The following is a 14,266-nucleotide window of genomic DNA, read 5'->3' on the forward strand; positions in this document are numbered from 1 at the left end:
TTAAAGAGCATGAAACTAGGCCCTTCAGCCCACGCTAACCATCCGGTTCACACTAGTTCAATGTTATCCCACTTTCTCATCCACTCCCTACACACAAGGGGCAATTTACAGAAGCCAATTAACCTACAAACCCGCACTTTTTAGTTTTTTACTTTAGAGACATAGCGTGGAAACAGGCCCTTCGGCCCACTCAGTCCACGCCGACTCTTGATCACCCATTTACACTAGTTCCATGTTATCCCACGTTCTCATCCCTTCTTTTCATTGTACCTCGGTACATGTGCCAATAAACTGAACTAACTCCCTAAACACCACGGGTAATTTTACCAACAAACCTCCACGTCTTTGGAGTGTGGGAGGAAACCAGAGCACCCAGAAGAAACCCATGTGGTCACAGGGAGAAGGTGCAATCTCCGTACGGACAGCACCTGTAGTCAGCATCAAAACCGTGTCTCAGACGCTGCGAGGCACGGCTCTACCTGCTGTATCACTGTGCCGCCTTGTACTGGAACTACAAGGAACCGCAGATGCTGGCTTAGGAAACAAAAAGGCACAAAGTGCTGGAGCAAGCCAGCGGGTCAGGCAGCATCTCTGGAGAACATGGCCATACGGCAAGCAATTGACGCATCTGTCGGAGTGGAAAAGGGCCTCTGGAGATGAAGGGAAGTTGTCCATCAACCCAAACACTGGCGAGCGTCCATATTCTTCAAGCGACGCAGAGGCTGAGAGGTGAGGGAACATCTCGGACCCCCGGGAACGGGAGAGGTAAAGAGAGCTCATCTCCATTATTCCACCTTCAAATGAACTTCATTACTATTCTGGCCGCCAGCAGCAGCTTGTCAAACTGCCTGTGGAGAGAGAGGATGTAATTAGTCGGGGAGGAATTTGCCTGCAATGTTATGCGAGTCAGGCCTGTGCGTTATCATGGGCTTTCTAATCAGATAACCGGTTTCCATGGAGACCACCGGCCCGGCCTTTAATCCCTGGCAGTCGGTGAAACCCCTCGGCCTCCCGGCTGGGGGAAGAGAGGTTTATTGTTGCACTCTCCCGGGGGGTAGGAGGCTGGCAGGCATCGTCTCGGTCCAGCATTGCCAGGAGTCCTGCAGCAGTAAACTGGCTCCAGACGGATGGGATGAAAGGGGCTTGTGGCAGCAGCCAGCAGGGACGAGTCTTTCATCCCCATCTGTCGGCTTTGGATGCGAGAGTGGAACCAGTCCTACTCTTTGGCAGGGCAGCCTTCTCTCTCTGCCCTCAACATCTGCGTGCTCACTCTCTGGCTCTCTCAATATCCGTGCTCTCTCTATCTCTACATCCGCTCTCTCTCTCTCTCTCTCTCTACATCCGCGTGCTCTCTCTCTCTCTCTCACACACATCTGTGCGAGCTCTCTGCACACAGACAAGGCAGTCAGCAATCTCCCGGTGAGACTGGTCTTGTAAGACATTTGTTTGCATAAAAAAGGACACAAAGTACTTGAGTGAGTATAGAGGGCACACAGTGGCGCAGCAGGCAGATCTGCTGCCTCACAGAGCCAGAGGCTTGGGTACGATCATGTGTGCGTGTATGTCTGTGTACGTGTTTGCGTGTGTGCAACTGTGCACATTTCTGCAACTGCACGGGGGGGGGGGGGGGGGGGGGGGGGGGGGTAATAAGAGAAGATTGGACAAAAGGCCAGAGATGAAAAGACAGACTGTGTGTGACAAAAGGTCCCAGTCTGAAGGATTCCAACCCGAAATGTCACCAATTCCTTTTCTCTCGAGATGCTGCCTGACCTACTGAGTTACTCTAGCACTTTAAGTCTATCTGCAGCTCCTACATGGCACTCCAAGTGCAGCCTCACCAGCATCTCATAGAAGTGAATTTAAAATCAGTGGTTCAAAGATTTTTGTGAAACAATTATATTGCTCTTGTTACAGGTACCAGACACCTACCTTGTCTGCGAAGTATCTGTCCATTAGAAAATTGGCTCGGACACTGATTTCCTTGTTGCTGTTGTACTGAATCGCTTCAAGCGCCTCTACCCCATTTTGATTTGCAAACTCCACACAGGCCTGTCAGAATGAGAGATTTAGAAATCAACTGAAAACCAGATTGTGGTGGCACAGCGGTAAAGCTGCTGCCTGACAGTGGTGGAGCTGCAGTCTCACAGCGGGAGAGATGCTGCCACACTGCGCCAGAGACCCGGGTTCGGTCCTGACTACGAGTGCTGCCTGTACGTAGTTTATACGTTCTCCCTGTGACCACGTGGGTTTCCTGCGGCTGTTCCGGTTTCCTCCCACACTCCAAAGACGTACAGGTTTTAGGTTAATTGGCTTTGGTGAGTTGTAAAATCGTCCCTAGTGTGTAGGATAGTGCTAGTGTGCGTGGATCGCTGGTCGGCACAAACCTGGACCACGGGAGAAGAACAAAGGGAAGAGATAAGACTTTGCCTTCCATCACAGTGAGGAGGTGTTGGAGACTCACTGTGATGGATGTTTATGTAAATTGTGTTAAATGTGGGACTTGGGTTTTTTTTTTGTAATGTAAAAACTGTAGAAAATGCAATTTTGTTCAAACCAAGTTGTTTGAATGACAATAAAAAGCATTCTATTCTACCTGTTGGGCCGAAGGGCTTGTTTCCGCGCTGTATCTCAAAACTAATGTGGTAACTCTGTACTACCTTGGAAAGATATCAACCACTGTTACATAATTACGCTACAACCGTTGCACTCTTGTACATGAATGATTGTGATTATGTATAGTATTATTTTACTGAATTGAGAGGGCCTATTTCCGGCAAGGTGACCCTGTTGATATAAACACTTTATATCCCCTGTACTTTATATCCCCAGAGTCCACTCTGACAACTTAAGTTTCCTAATCCTAGTTTAATTCTAGGTTTAATTCTACATGGTTCTGACACAATTTATTTCCGTTGGTATAGTTTAGTTTAGAGCTTCAGCTCGGAAACAGGCCCTTTGGCCCAGCGAGTCCTGGACGACCATCGATCACCCATTCGCACCAGTTCTATGTTATTCCACTTTCTTATCCACTCTCTACACTCTACTGGAGCAATGTACAGAGGGCCAATTAACCTACAAACCCGCATGGACATGTCTTTGGGATGTGAGAGGCAACTGGAGTACCCGGAGGAAACCCACGCGGCCACAGGGAGAACGTGCAAAGCACGCACACACACACACAGACAGCAGCCGTGGTCGGGATCGAACCCAGGTCTCTGGCGCTGTGAGGCAGCGGCTCTACCAGCTGCGCCACTGTGCCGCCACTTTATTGTAACGTAATCTCCTTTCAAATCAAAATGCCAGTCACTGGTGTGATGTGCCAGCACTATCGCCTGGGTGCTTTAAGCTTTTGAATTAGTGCAGATTTGAATCAAAAGTTTAATGGGCACAGCTATTTAACAACCAGCTTCCGGCATCTGTTCTCTCAGTAAAATATGAAAGGAATTTATACATTTTAACAAGGACCACTGAGGGAGCCAAGTATTGAACCGTTGCATCTGTCACTATGTACCATTTATACATCAGTCAGCTTCTGGTGTCTAGGCTGAATTCCTACAGGGTTGATGGCGATTAATAATACGGTTAGGGTCATAGTCATACAGCGTGGAAACAAGCCCTTGGCCCAACTTGCCCACGCCGACCAACATACATCATCTACATCACATTCGGCACATCAAGTCTACTCCACCATTCAATTATGGACGTTTCATCTTTCCCTCTTATACCCATTCTCCTGCCTTCGCCCCATAACCCCTAGCACCCGTACTAATCAAGAATGTCAATCTCTGCCTTAAAAATATCCATTGAGTTGGGCTCCACAGCCGTCTGTGGTAGTGAATTCCACAGATTCACCACCCTCTGGCTAAATAAATTCCTCCTCATCGCCTTTCTAAAGGTACGCCCTTCTATTTTGAGGCTGTGGCCTCTGTTCCTAGACGCTCCCACTCGTGGAAATATTCTCTCCACATCCATTTTATCTAGGCCTGGCATCTGCAGTTTCTTGTGCCTCTAGTTTGACCTTGACGAACAGTGTTTACAGGCCTGTTATGCTGCTGCAAGTAAGAATTTCATTGTTCTGTTGTCTGTACGTATGACAATTCGTTTTTTTTAGCTTAGAGAAACAGCATGGAAACAGGCCCTTCGGCTCCACAACGACCATCGATCGCCCATTCACAATAGCATCCAAAAGTTCTGAGATAGGGAGGGAGTTTATCTAGTTTAGTTGACTACAAGAGATAGGCTCACCTGAGCACAGTACATTAGACACTTCACGCCACCTCGACAAGGCCACCAGCAGAATCAAGGACCAGTCTCACCCCGGTCACTCCCTCTTCCCACCTCTCCCCTCAGGCAAGAGGTAAAGAAGTGTGAAAATGTACACCTCCAGATTCAGGGACAATTTATTCTCAGCTACTATCAGGCAACTGAACCATTCTATCAACTGGAGAGCATCTACCTCATTGGAGACCCTCAGACTATCAGACTTCACTGAATGTTATTTAGCACTAAACGTTATCCCCTTCATCCTGTATCTGTACACTGTGGATAGCCTGATTGTAATCATGTACAGTCTTTCCGCTGACTGGATAGCACGCAACAAAAAAGCTTTCACCGTGACAATAAACAATACTAAGCTGAAGACAGACTCACCTGTGCACAGTGCATGAGGATGAGGTGCAGTACTTCCAGAGCCAAGCGCACGGCCTCTGTATCAGCCGTCCTCATGGAGGTGCAGAGGGCAGAAAATATCTCCCGATGCTGCAGCATTTTCTCACAGAGCTCCGGCCCCATCTCTGCAATGTTGCCCAACAGCGTCAGGACCTACATTAAACACATAAACCTACACACGTTGTACAAGACTGGAGATAGGCACAAGTGCTGGCGTAAAGGGCGGCACAGTGGTAAGACCTGCTGCCTTACAGCACCAGAGACCAGGGTTCAATACTGACTACGGGTTCTGTCTGTACGGAGTTTGTACCTTCTCCCTGTGACCGCTTGGGTTTTTGTACGGGTGCTCCCGTTTTCCTCCCACGCTCCAAAGACATGGGTAGGTTAATTGGCTTTAGTGAGAAAAAATAAATCGTAAATTTTCCCTCGCATGCAGGATAGCGTTAGTGTATGGGCATTGCTGGTCTGCGTTGACTGGGTGGGCTGAAGGGCCTGTTTCCGTGTTGTATCTGCAAACTAAACTGATCCGCTATGACTAAACTTCCCTATAAATCCGTTATTGCGAGGGCTTACTGTACTTAAACCACATAGCTCCTGCGGATAAAGCCGTGATATACTCCCTGAAAGTGGTAAAGTGGTAGATAGAGTGGCAAAGAAGGCATGCGGTAGGCTTGCCTTCATCCGTCAGGACATTGAATACGAGTCAGTTCAAGAGTCATACAAACAGTATTGGGCCATTCAGCCCATCGAGTGTACACTGCCACTCAATCATAGCTGATATATCTTTCCCTCTCAACCCCATTCTCCTGCTTTCTCCCCATGACCTTTGACTTAAAGTCATATTACAGTTTTATAAGAATTCAGTTAAGTGGCATTTGGAGCATTGTGTGCAGTTCTGGTTGCCCCATTACAGGAAGTATGTGGCAGCTTTGGAAAGGGTGCAAAGGTTTTACCAGAATTATGACTGGATTAGAGGGTGTTCACCACAAGGAGACGTTGGACCGACTTCTCTTGGTGGTTGAATGGAGACCTAATAGAAGTATCTAAAATAATGAGAGGCATATAGGTACTTTCTCTGCAGTCCAAACAGATGGTAGAACCACTGCCTCAAAGTGCCAGAGACCCGGGTTCGATCCTGACCTCGGATGCTGTCTGTGCAAAGTTTGCACATTCTCCTTGTGACCGCAGGGCAGGTTTCTACCGGATGCTCCAGGTTCCTCCCATATCCCAAAGACGTGCGGGTTTGTACTTTAATTGGCCTCTGAAAATTGTCCCGAGTGGATGCGAAAGTGGGATAGCATCGAAGTAGTGTGAATGGGTGATCGATAGTGAGCATGGACTCGGTGGGCCGAAGGGACTGTTTCCATGTTGGATCTGTAAACTAAACTATATTCTGCATAGTTTTCTTTCTCTTTCCACAATCTGTTGTGCTCATGTGTGGATTTTTAAAAATTCACGAATGGTATGACATGAGATAGACACACAGTGCTGCAGTAACTCAGCGGGTCAGGCAGCATCTCTGCAGAAAAAGGATGGGTGGCGTTTCGGGTCGGGACCCTTCTTCAGTCTCGACCTGACCCAAAACGTCACCCATCCTTTTTCACTGGTGATGCTCATTGCCTGACTCATTGAATTACTCCAGCAATTTGTGTCTATCTTTGATATAAACCAGCACCTGCAGTTCTTTCTTTCAACAATGGAATGACTTGCCTGGATAGAACTAGCATGCAAAACAACGTTTTTCTCTGCATCTCAGTACACATGACAAGAATCAACCGATACGTCAGAGGAATCCTTACAACGAGAGTGGATGGACTCAAGTTCACCAGCATGGCTTGAGCTTTCAGCAGAGACAGTGTCAACATCAGGAGGAGACAAGGCAGCACAGTGGCACAACGGTAGAGTTGCTGCCTCACAGAGCATGAGACCCAGGTTTGATCCTGACTGCGGGTCCTGTCTGTAGGGAGTTTGTACGTTCTCCCTGTGACTGCGTGGGTTTTCTCCGGGGTGCTTTGGTTTCCTCCCCCATTCCAAAGACGTGCAGGTTTGTAGGTTAATTGGCTTCTGTAAATTGTCCCTAGTGTGTAGAATAGGACTAGTGTATGGTGGATGGTTGGTCGGCACGGATTCGGCAGGCCGAAGAGCCTGTTTCCATGCTGTATCTCTAAAACTAAACTAAGATAAAAAGGATATTGAAGTGGAGAGGACAAAGGCACAAACTTACAGAGGCAGAAGTGGAGCGGAGATAATCAGGGACACTCAGGAGATAGGCAGCAAGAATCCTAGTGCAGGGGTGGGGCCATTAATTGCGGCCTTTTGAATGAATCCAAATTTTGTAGAACAAATCCTTTTACTTTTATTAATATGTTTTTGTTCGTCTTTTATTATTTTAATATTAATCTTAAAATGAACGTATTTAAAACACCAAAGAGTAAAAGAAGATTGAACGAAATAATCCTCCCCGCACGAAAAATGCTTTCTTGCTTTTCAACCACTTATTGATGCAAATCTACATTCTCCTACCTAACCCAAATCAAGACGCCCTTAAGGTCACAAATGACGGATCCCCATCTAGAAGATCAGCTGAAACTGCGTACCTCCATGTTGCAACCAAATATCCAAAGTCATTAAAATGTTAGTTAACTTTAGAGTGAACATTTCTTTTTCATTTTCTTGAAGTTAGTACATAGTAGTTAGATTTTGACAAAATAATGTACATTTTGAAGTATATGTAATTGAAGTTTCTTGGATGCGGCCTTATTAGATTACAGTCAACAATGCGGCATTCCAACATGAAAAGGTTCCCCACCCCTGTCCTAAAGGATAGTGGGTCAGGGAGAGAAATCAGAACCAATATGTAGAAACAAGGAACTGCAGGTGCTGGTTTACCAAGGAAAGATACAAAGTGCTGTAGTAACTCAGTGGGTCAGGCCGCATCGCTGGAGAACGTGGTTTAGTTTAGTTTATTGTCATGTGTACCGATGTACAGTGAAAAGTTTTTTGTTACCTACTAACCTGTCAGCTGAACTGTCCAGTGTTCAGATACAGGAAAAAGGGAATAACGTTTGCAACATAAAGTCCAGTGAAGCCAGATTCAAGATAGTCCAGTAAAGACCGATTAAAAATAGTCCGAAGATCTTCGATGAGGTAGATAGTAGCTCAGGACCGCACTATCGTTGTTGGTAAAGTGGCTCAGTTGGCTGATAAGTGACATTTAGGCTCGGTACAACTTAATCAGAGTCTGAAGAAGGGTCTCGACCCGAAATGTCACCTATCCATGTTCTCCTGAAATGTTGCTTGGCCCACTGAGTTACTCCAGCACTTTGTGCTTTTCCCCTGACTGCCGATATTCACAACCGATATTCAAAGAGCGCAGATATCAAATCCAGAAGTAAACTCACCAGCGTGTTAATGCCTCCACAAAAGGGGATAAGTTGGAGTAACACTGGCACCAGATTATACTTGAGGAAGGCAGAGCAGAATCGTTCTTCGCCAACTGCAGGGAACAATGAAGAGTCGAGAGTTGCCATTCATCAGTCAGAGTGTTGAGTATAGAGTTTGGGAGGTCATGTCGCAGCTGTATAACACGATGGAGACCCCACATTTATTGTGTACAGTTTTGGGCACCATGTTATAGGAAAGATGTTGTCAAGCTGGAAAGGGTGCAGAGAAGATTTACGAGGATGTTGCCGGGACTCAAGGGCCTGAGCTATAGGTAGAGGTTGAGCAGGCTATGACTTTATTCCAAGGAGCGCAGGAGAAGAGGGACGATCCTATAGAGGTGTATAAGATCATGAGGGGAATAGGTACAGAATCTTTTACCCAGGGTAGGGGGAATCAATAATTAGAGGACATAGGTTTGAGGTGACAGTCAGAGACATACAGCATGGAAACAGGCCCTTCGGCCCAACTATGCCGATCTAGATACATTATCTAAGTGAGTCCCATTTGCCCATATTTGGTGCATATACTTCTAAACTTTTCTTATCCATGTACCTGTCCAAATGTCTTTTAAAGGTGGTGGGGAAAGATTTAATAGAGGGGAATAGAGAGGGGGAATGCAAAGGGGATTTTACTGGCAGCAGCAGGTGAATCAAGAACCAGAGGACAGAGGTTTGTGAGAGTGGAAAGATTTAATAGGAACCTGAAGAGCAACATTTTCCACAGAGAGGCTGGTGGGTGTCCGGGACGAGCTGCCAGAGGAGCTAGTTGCGGTAGGTACTGTAACATCATTTAAAAGTCATTTGGACGGGTACATGTATAGGATAGGTTGAGGGGATATGGGCCAAACGTGGGGAGGTGGGACTAGCTTAGAGGGGGCATGTTGGTTGGCATGGGCCAGGGGGGCTAAAGTGCCTGTTTCCCTGCTATGTGACTCTATTGATTTTGTATTTCCATGTAATAAAATGGGTGCTGTCTGTGTGGCGTTTGCATGTTTTCTCTGTGACCGTGCGCGGGTTTCCTCCCACATCCCAAAGGCGTGCGCGTCTGTAGTTTAGTTGTCCCCTCTGTAAATTGCCCCCTCCCCCCCAGAACGTAGTGTACATGGATAAGAAAGCATTGAAGGGATATGGGCCAAAAGCAGATAGGAATGTAGACGGGGCATGATAGTCGGCACAGGTGAGCGGGGCCGAAGGGCCTGTTTCCATGCTGTGAGACTCCATCTCAGAGCAGACTCACCGGTGAGGTTGTTGAGGAGCCAGAGGCATTCCCGAGAGACGGAGGGCTGCGTCGGCAGGAACTTGCTGATGATCGAGCTCAGCGCGGGCAGCAGTCCGCAGTCGACCAGTGGAGTTGCGTCGCGGCTTGCAGTCAGGTTCCCCAAACACCGGACCACCGGGTAAATCAGCTGAAACAGCCAGAACCACACGCAGCAATGGTCAAGCAAGAGATCCAGCAAACAGTAGGCCCACCATGTCCACCAGCAATATTCCCGTAGCCTTGGTTCCTGAGCCTTTCCGGATCATCCGTTTTGCCCGACCAACAAAGGTCACGGCCTCCAGGAGGAGACCAATGGTACCGGAATGATCCACCTAGGCCGCCGGGGAGCCGACATATCGGCCCGCAAATTCGGCCTCGGAAGTCGGCTATGGGAATGGATCTGCCGGCTCCGGCAGGGTCAGAGTGCCAGATATAAGCACTACATTTAAGAGGCATTTAGGCAATTTAGAGATCGGAGATAATGTGGAAACAAGCCCTTCGTCCCTTCTAGCCCTACCAGCGATCACCCCACACACTAGTTCTATCCTACACTCTAGGGACAATTTACAGATGGTAATTCACCTACAAACTTATGTATGTATCCTTGGAATGTGCCGCCCTTTATTAGGATAGTCCTAGGCAGGAGAATGGGGTTGAGAGGGAAAAATAGATCAGCCATGATTGAATGATTGGAAGAGTGGGCTGAAAGATGGCAGATGGGGTTTAATGCTGATAAGTGTGAGGTGCTACATCTTGGCAGGCCAAATCAAAATAGGACGTACATGGTAAATGGTAGCAAATTGAGGAATGCAGTTGAACATAGGGATCTAGGAATAACTGTGCATAGTTCCCTGAAGGTGGAATCTCATGTAGATAGGGTGGTAAAGAAAGCTTTTGGTGTGCTGGCCTTTATAAATCAGAGCATTGAGTATAGAAGTTGGGATGTAATGTACAAGGCATTGGTGAGGCTAATTCTGGAGTATGGTGTACAATTTTGGTCACCAAATTATAGGAAAGATGTCAACAAAATAGAGAGAGTACAGAGGAGATTTACTAGAATATTGCCTGGGTTTCAGCACCTAAGTTACAGAGAAAGGTTGAACAAGATAGCTCTTTATTCTTTGGAGCGCAGGTTAAGGGGGGACTTGATAGAGGTCTTTAAAATTATGAAAGGGACAGACAGAGTTGACGTGGATAAGCTTTTTCCATTGAGAAGTAGGGAAGAGGACATGATTTGAGAATTAAGGGACAAAAGTTTAGGGGTAACATGAGGGGGAACTTCTTTACTCAGAGAGTGGTAGCTATGTGGAATGAGCTTTCAGTGGAAGTGGTGCAGGCAGGTTCGATTTTATCATTTAAAAATAAATTGGATAGGTATATGGACGGGAAAGGAATGGATGGTTATGGTCTAAGTGCAGGTAGAAGGGACTAGTGGAGAGTAAGTGTTTGGCATGGACTTGAAGGGCCGAGATGGCCTGTTTCCGTGCTGTAATTGTTACATGGTTATATAAATGGCGGAGAAAACATGATGGGCCGAATGGCCTAATTCTGTTCCTATGTCTTGTGATCTTATGATCTATGATCTCGCACGAACCCTGAGCCACCGGTTACCCCTAAGTTGCATTATCTGGTCATTATCTTATCACTTATAACGTGGGGGTCAGGATTTTCGAAGGATCTGTAAAGTTTCCTACTTTCCAACAGTAGCCATGCTTCACAGAAACAAGCTGTAAAGTGCTGGAGGAAGTCCCAAAGCTGTAAAAGGCATTGCATAAATACTCATTTTACTTTCTATTATGCATCAGATGGATCCTCTCCCGCTCTGTAATGGCACCGGCAATGGGCAAGTGGGGATAAATTAGAGAATCTCCCAGCTTCACTTACCAATTCCACACCATCTGTTGTAGCGCCGGAATCAATGGCTCGGCCCAAAGCTATCAGCAGCGTTACAGCTTGGTGCAGGATGCCCTGGGAGATCACACACTCACTGGCAACACCGCTGCAGGCAAAAAACACAGAGAAAGACAGAGAAATAAAGAGAGAGGGAGAGGGAGAGAGCGGGGGAGGGAGAAGGAGGGAGTGTGTGGAGGGGGAGGGGTGAACGGAGTAGAGGGAAAGGGTGTAGGGGGGAGGTAGTGGGTAGGAGAGGGAGGGAGATGGAGGTAAGGGGGTAGGGTAGGAGGGATTGATGGGGATGGTGGGGGGAGAGGGTGAGTGGTAGTGAGAGGTGGAGGTAGACAGGGAGATAGAGATAGAGAGAGAGGGGATAGGGAGGTAGAGAGATATAGAGAGAGGGGTAGAGAGAGAATGGGGGAGAGAAGGGAGGGGGGAGGGGGGGAAAGAGAATGAGAGAAAGGAGAGAGAGAGGGAGAGAGGGGGGAGGGGGAGGGGGGGAGGGGGAGGGAGAGGGAGAGGGGGGGGGGGGGGGGAGGGGAGGGGGAGGGGGAGAGGGAGAGGGAGAGGGGAGAGGGAGAGGGGAGGAGGGAGAGAGAGAGGGAGAGATGTTTCAACCAATCTTTATAGGCAAGTGGAATTGACGCCAGCTCATGGGGCAGGGTGAAGGGGTGGGACGGGGTTGGGGCAGCGGAACGGGGACGATGGGATGGTGGAAAGTTTAGGGGCAGCGTGTGCTTCAGGAAGCTACACTAACAGTGGCCTCTCATTCGATATTCAGCTGGAATAGGGCTTCAAGAACTGGACACAACACTCCAAAATCCTACTACTCTGCATCATGATTTCCTTACACATATACTCAATGCCCCGACCAATGAAGGCAAACATACCATCGATCTTCTTTACTACTCTGCCAGTCCTGCATCAATCTGCTACCGATGTACAAAACTGTCGTCTTAACTATAATGCTCCGGTTTCCTCCCACATCCCAAAGACGGCAGGTTTGAATGTTAATTGTCCTCTATATATTTGCCCCTCGTGTGTAGGGAGTGGATGAGACAATGGGATAACATCGAAATAGTATGAATGGACGATCGATGGTCGGCGTGGACTCGGTGGGCCAAAGGGCCTGCTTCAATGTTGCATCTATCATCAATCAATCTGCAACAACTAATTCTTGCCTCTTGAGTATCCCAAATTAAAAAACTATCAGCAAAGAAAGGGCCTGCCCCAAAAAGGAATTTAGTCTGAAGAAAGGTTCCAACCCGAAATGTCGCTTGTTCCTTTTCTCCAGGGATGCTGCCTGTCCTGCTGTGCTACACCAGCATTTTGTGTCTATCTTTGGTATAAACCATCATCTGCAGTTCATTTCATAGAAACATAGAAAATAGGTGCAGGAGGAGGCCATTCAGCCCTTCGAGCCTGCACCGCCATTCAATATGATCATGGCTGATCATCCAACTCAGTATCCAGTACCTGCCTTCTCTCCATACCCCCTGATCCCTTTTGCCTCAAGGGTCACATCTAACTCACTCTTAAATATAGCCAATGAACTGTCCTCAACTACCTTCTGTGGCAGAGAATTTCAGAGATTCACCACTCTCTGTGTGAAAAATGTTTTTCTCATCTCGGTCCTAAAAGATTATCCTTGAACTGTGACACCTTGTTCTGGACTTCCCCAACATCGGGAACAATCTTCCTGCATCTAGCCTGTCGAACCCCTTAAGAATTTTGTACGTTTCTATAAGATCCCCCCTCAATCTTCTAAATTCTAGTGGGAATCTAGAAGATTGAGGGGGGGATCTTATAGAAACTTTATTCTATCTCTTATCTGACTGCACATAATCTGTATCCCTCCATTCCATGCATTAGTGTTCGGGTTAACCCACATCTCTCCATACCTTGCATATCCATGTGCCAACTAAAAGCCTCATAAACGCCACTATCGTTGCACTATAGTGTGTTCCAGGCCCCCACTGCCCACTCTGTGTTAAAAAAAAAACTTGCACCGCACATCTCCTTTAAACTTTGTCCCTCTCACCATGAAGCTGTGTCCTTCAGTATTTAATTTTTTTCATCCTGTGGAAAAAGGGTTCTGACTGTCGACCCACCCAAAGACAATAGACAATAGGTGCAGGAGTAGGCCATTCGGCCCTTCGAGTCAGCACCACCATTCAATGTGATCATGGCTGATCATCCCTAACCAGTACCCCGTTCCTGCCTTCTCCCCATATCCCCCGACTCTGCTATCTTTAAGAGCCCTATCTAGCTCTCTCTTGAAAGTATCCAGAGAATCGGCCTCCAACGTCCTCTGAGGCAGAGAATTCCACAGACTCACAACTCTCTGTGAGTAAATGTGTTTCCTCGTCTCCGTTCTAAATGGCTTACCCCTTACTCTTAAACAATGCCTCTCTTCAGAGCAATAAACAGCACTGCAGCCAGCTGAAGGGATGCGTTACCTACTCACGATGTAGTGCAGGCACCAGGCACACTCCACGGCCGTGGGCATCCCCAGTTCAGAATCCAGATCCAGCAATTCGATCAAACGTGGCGTCAGGCTCGCTTCCAGAACCGCACTGCCAGTAATACAAAACCAGATGCAAGAGAAAGAAAGAATGTATTGCTAACAACAAGAGCAGAGGTTTTAAGCTGGAAAAAGTGCAGTGAAGATTTAAAGAGGCACGAGTGCTTTATTGGCACAAGCCCTGAAACCGAACAATGAAATTCTTACTAGAATCTGGGCATTACTGCTTTCAGCAGCCTCCGCTCCATGGGGAACCTCACCAACGTCTCTCAACCTGGACCTTCTCCCCGATGGCAGGAGTGAAATGAGAGCATGATCAGGGTGGTGTGGGTCTCTGATGATGCTGGCTGCCTTTTTGAGGCAGCAAGTCCTGTAGATCCCTTTGATGGAGGGGAGGTCAGTTCCCGTGATGATCCGGACAGTGTTCACCACGTTTTGCAATTTACGAGGTTGTTGCCAGGACTCATGGGCCTGAGCTGT

The 14,266-nt window shown here is 47.4% G+C and overlaps 1 protein-coding gene across 1 annotated transcript in view; it reads right to left on the reverse strand.

Moving 5' to 3' along the window:
* Positions 1–316: 316 nt before the first annotated feature.
* tmco6 (transmembrane and coiled-coil domains 6) overlaps positions 317–14,266 on the reverse strand; it is a 29,909-nt gene continuing 15,959 nt past the window's right edge. The window contains exons 7-13 of the mRNA XM_055642803.1: positions 13,722–13,838; positions 11,254–11,368; positions 9,349–9,517; positions 8,070–8,164; positions 4,651–4,821; positions 1,930–2,049; positions 317–848 (exon numbers count right to left, since the gene is read on the reverse strand). Of these exons, the coding sequence (XP_055498778.1) occupies positions 840–848; positions 1,930–2,049; positions 4,651–4,821; positions 8,070–8,164; positions 9,349–9,517; positions 11,254–11,368; positions 13,722–13,838 (796 nt within the window). The 3' untranslated portion in view covers positions 317–839. The remainder of the gene's footprint in view (positions 849–1,929; positions 2,050–4,650; positions 4,822–8,069; positions 8,165–9,348; positions 9,518–11,253; positions 11,369–13,721; positions 13,839–14,266) is intronic.

The sequence above is a fragment of the Leucoraja erinacea genome, chromosome 11 (genome assembly GCF_028641065.1).
Source record: "Leucoraja erinacea ecotype New England chromosome 11, Leri_hhj_1, whole genome shotgun sequence".
In the NCBI taxonomy this organism is placed as follows: Eukaryota; Metazoa; Chordata; class Chondrichthyes; order Rajiformes; family Rajidae; genus Leucoraja; species Leucoraja erinaceus.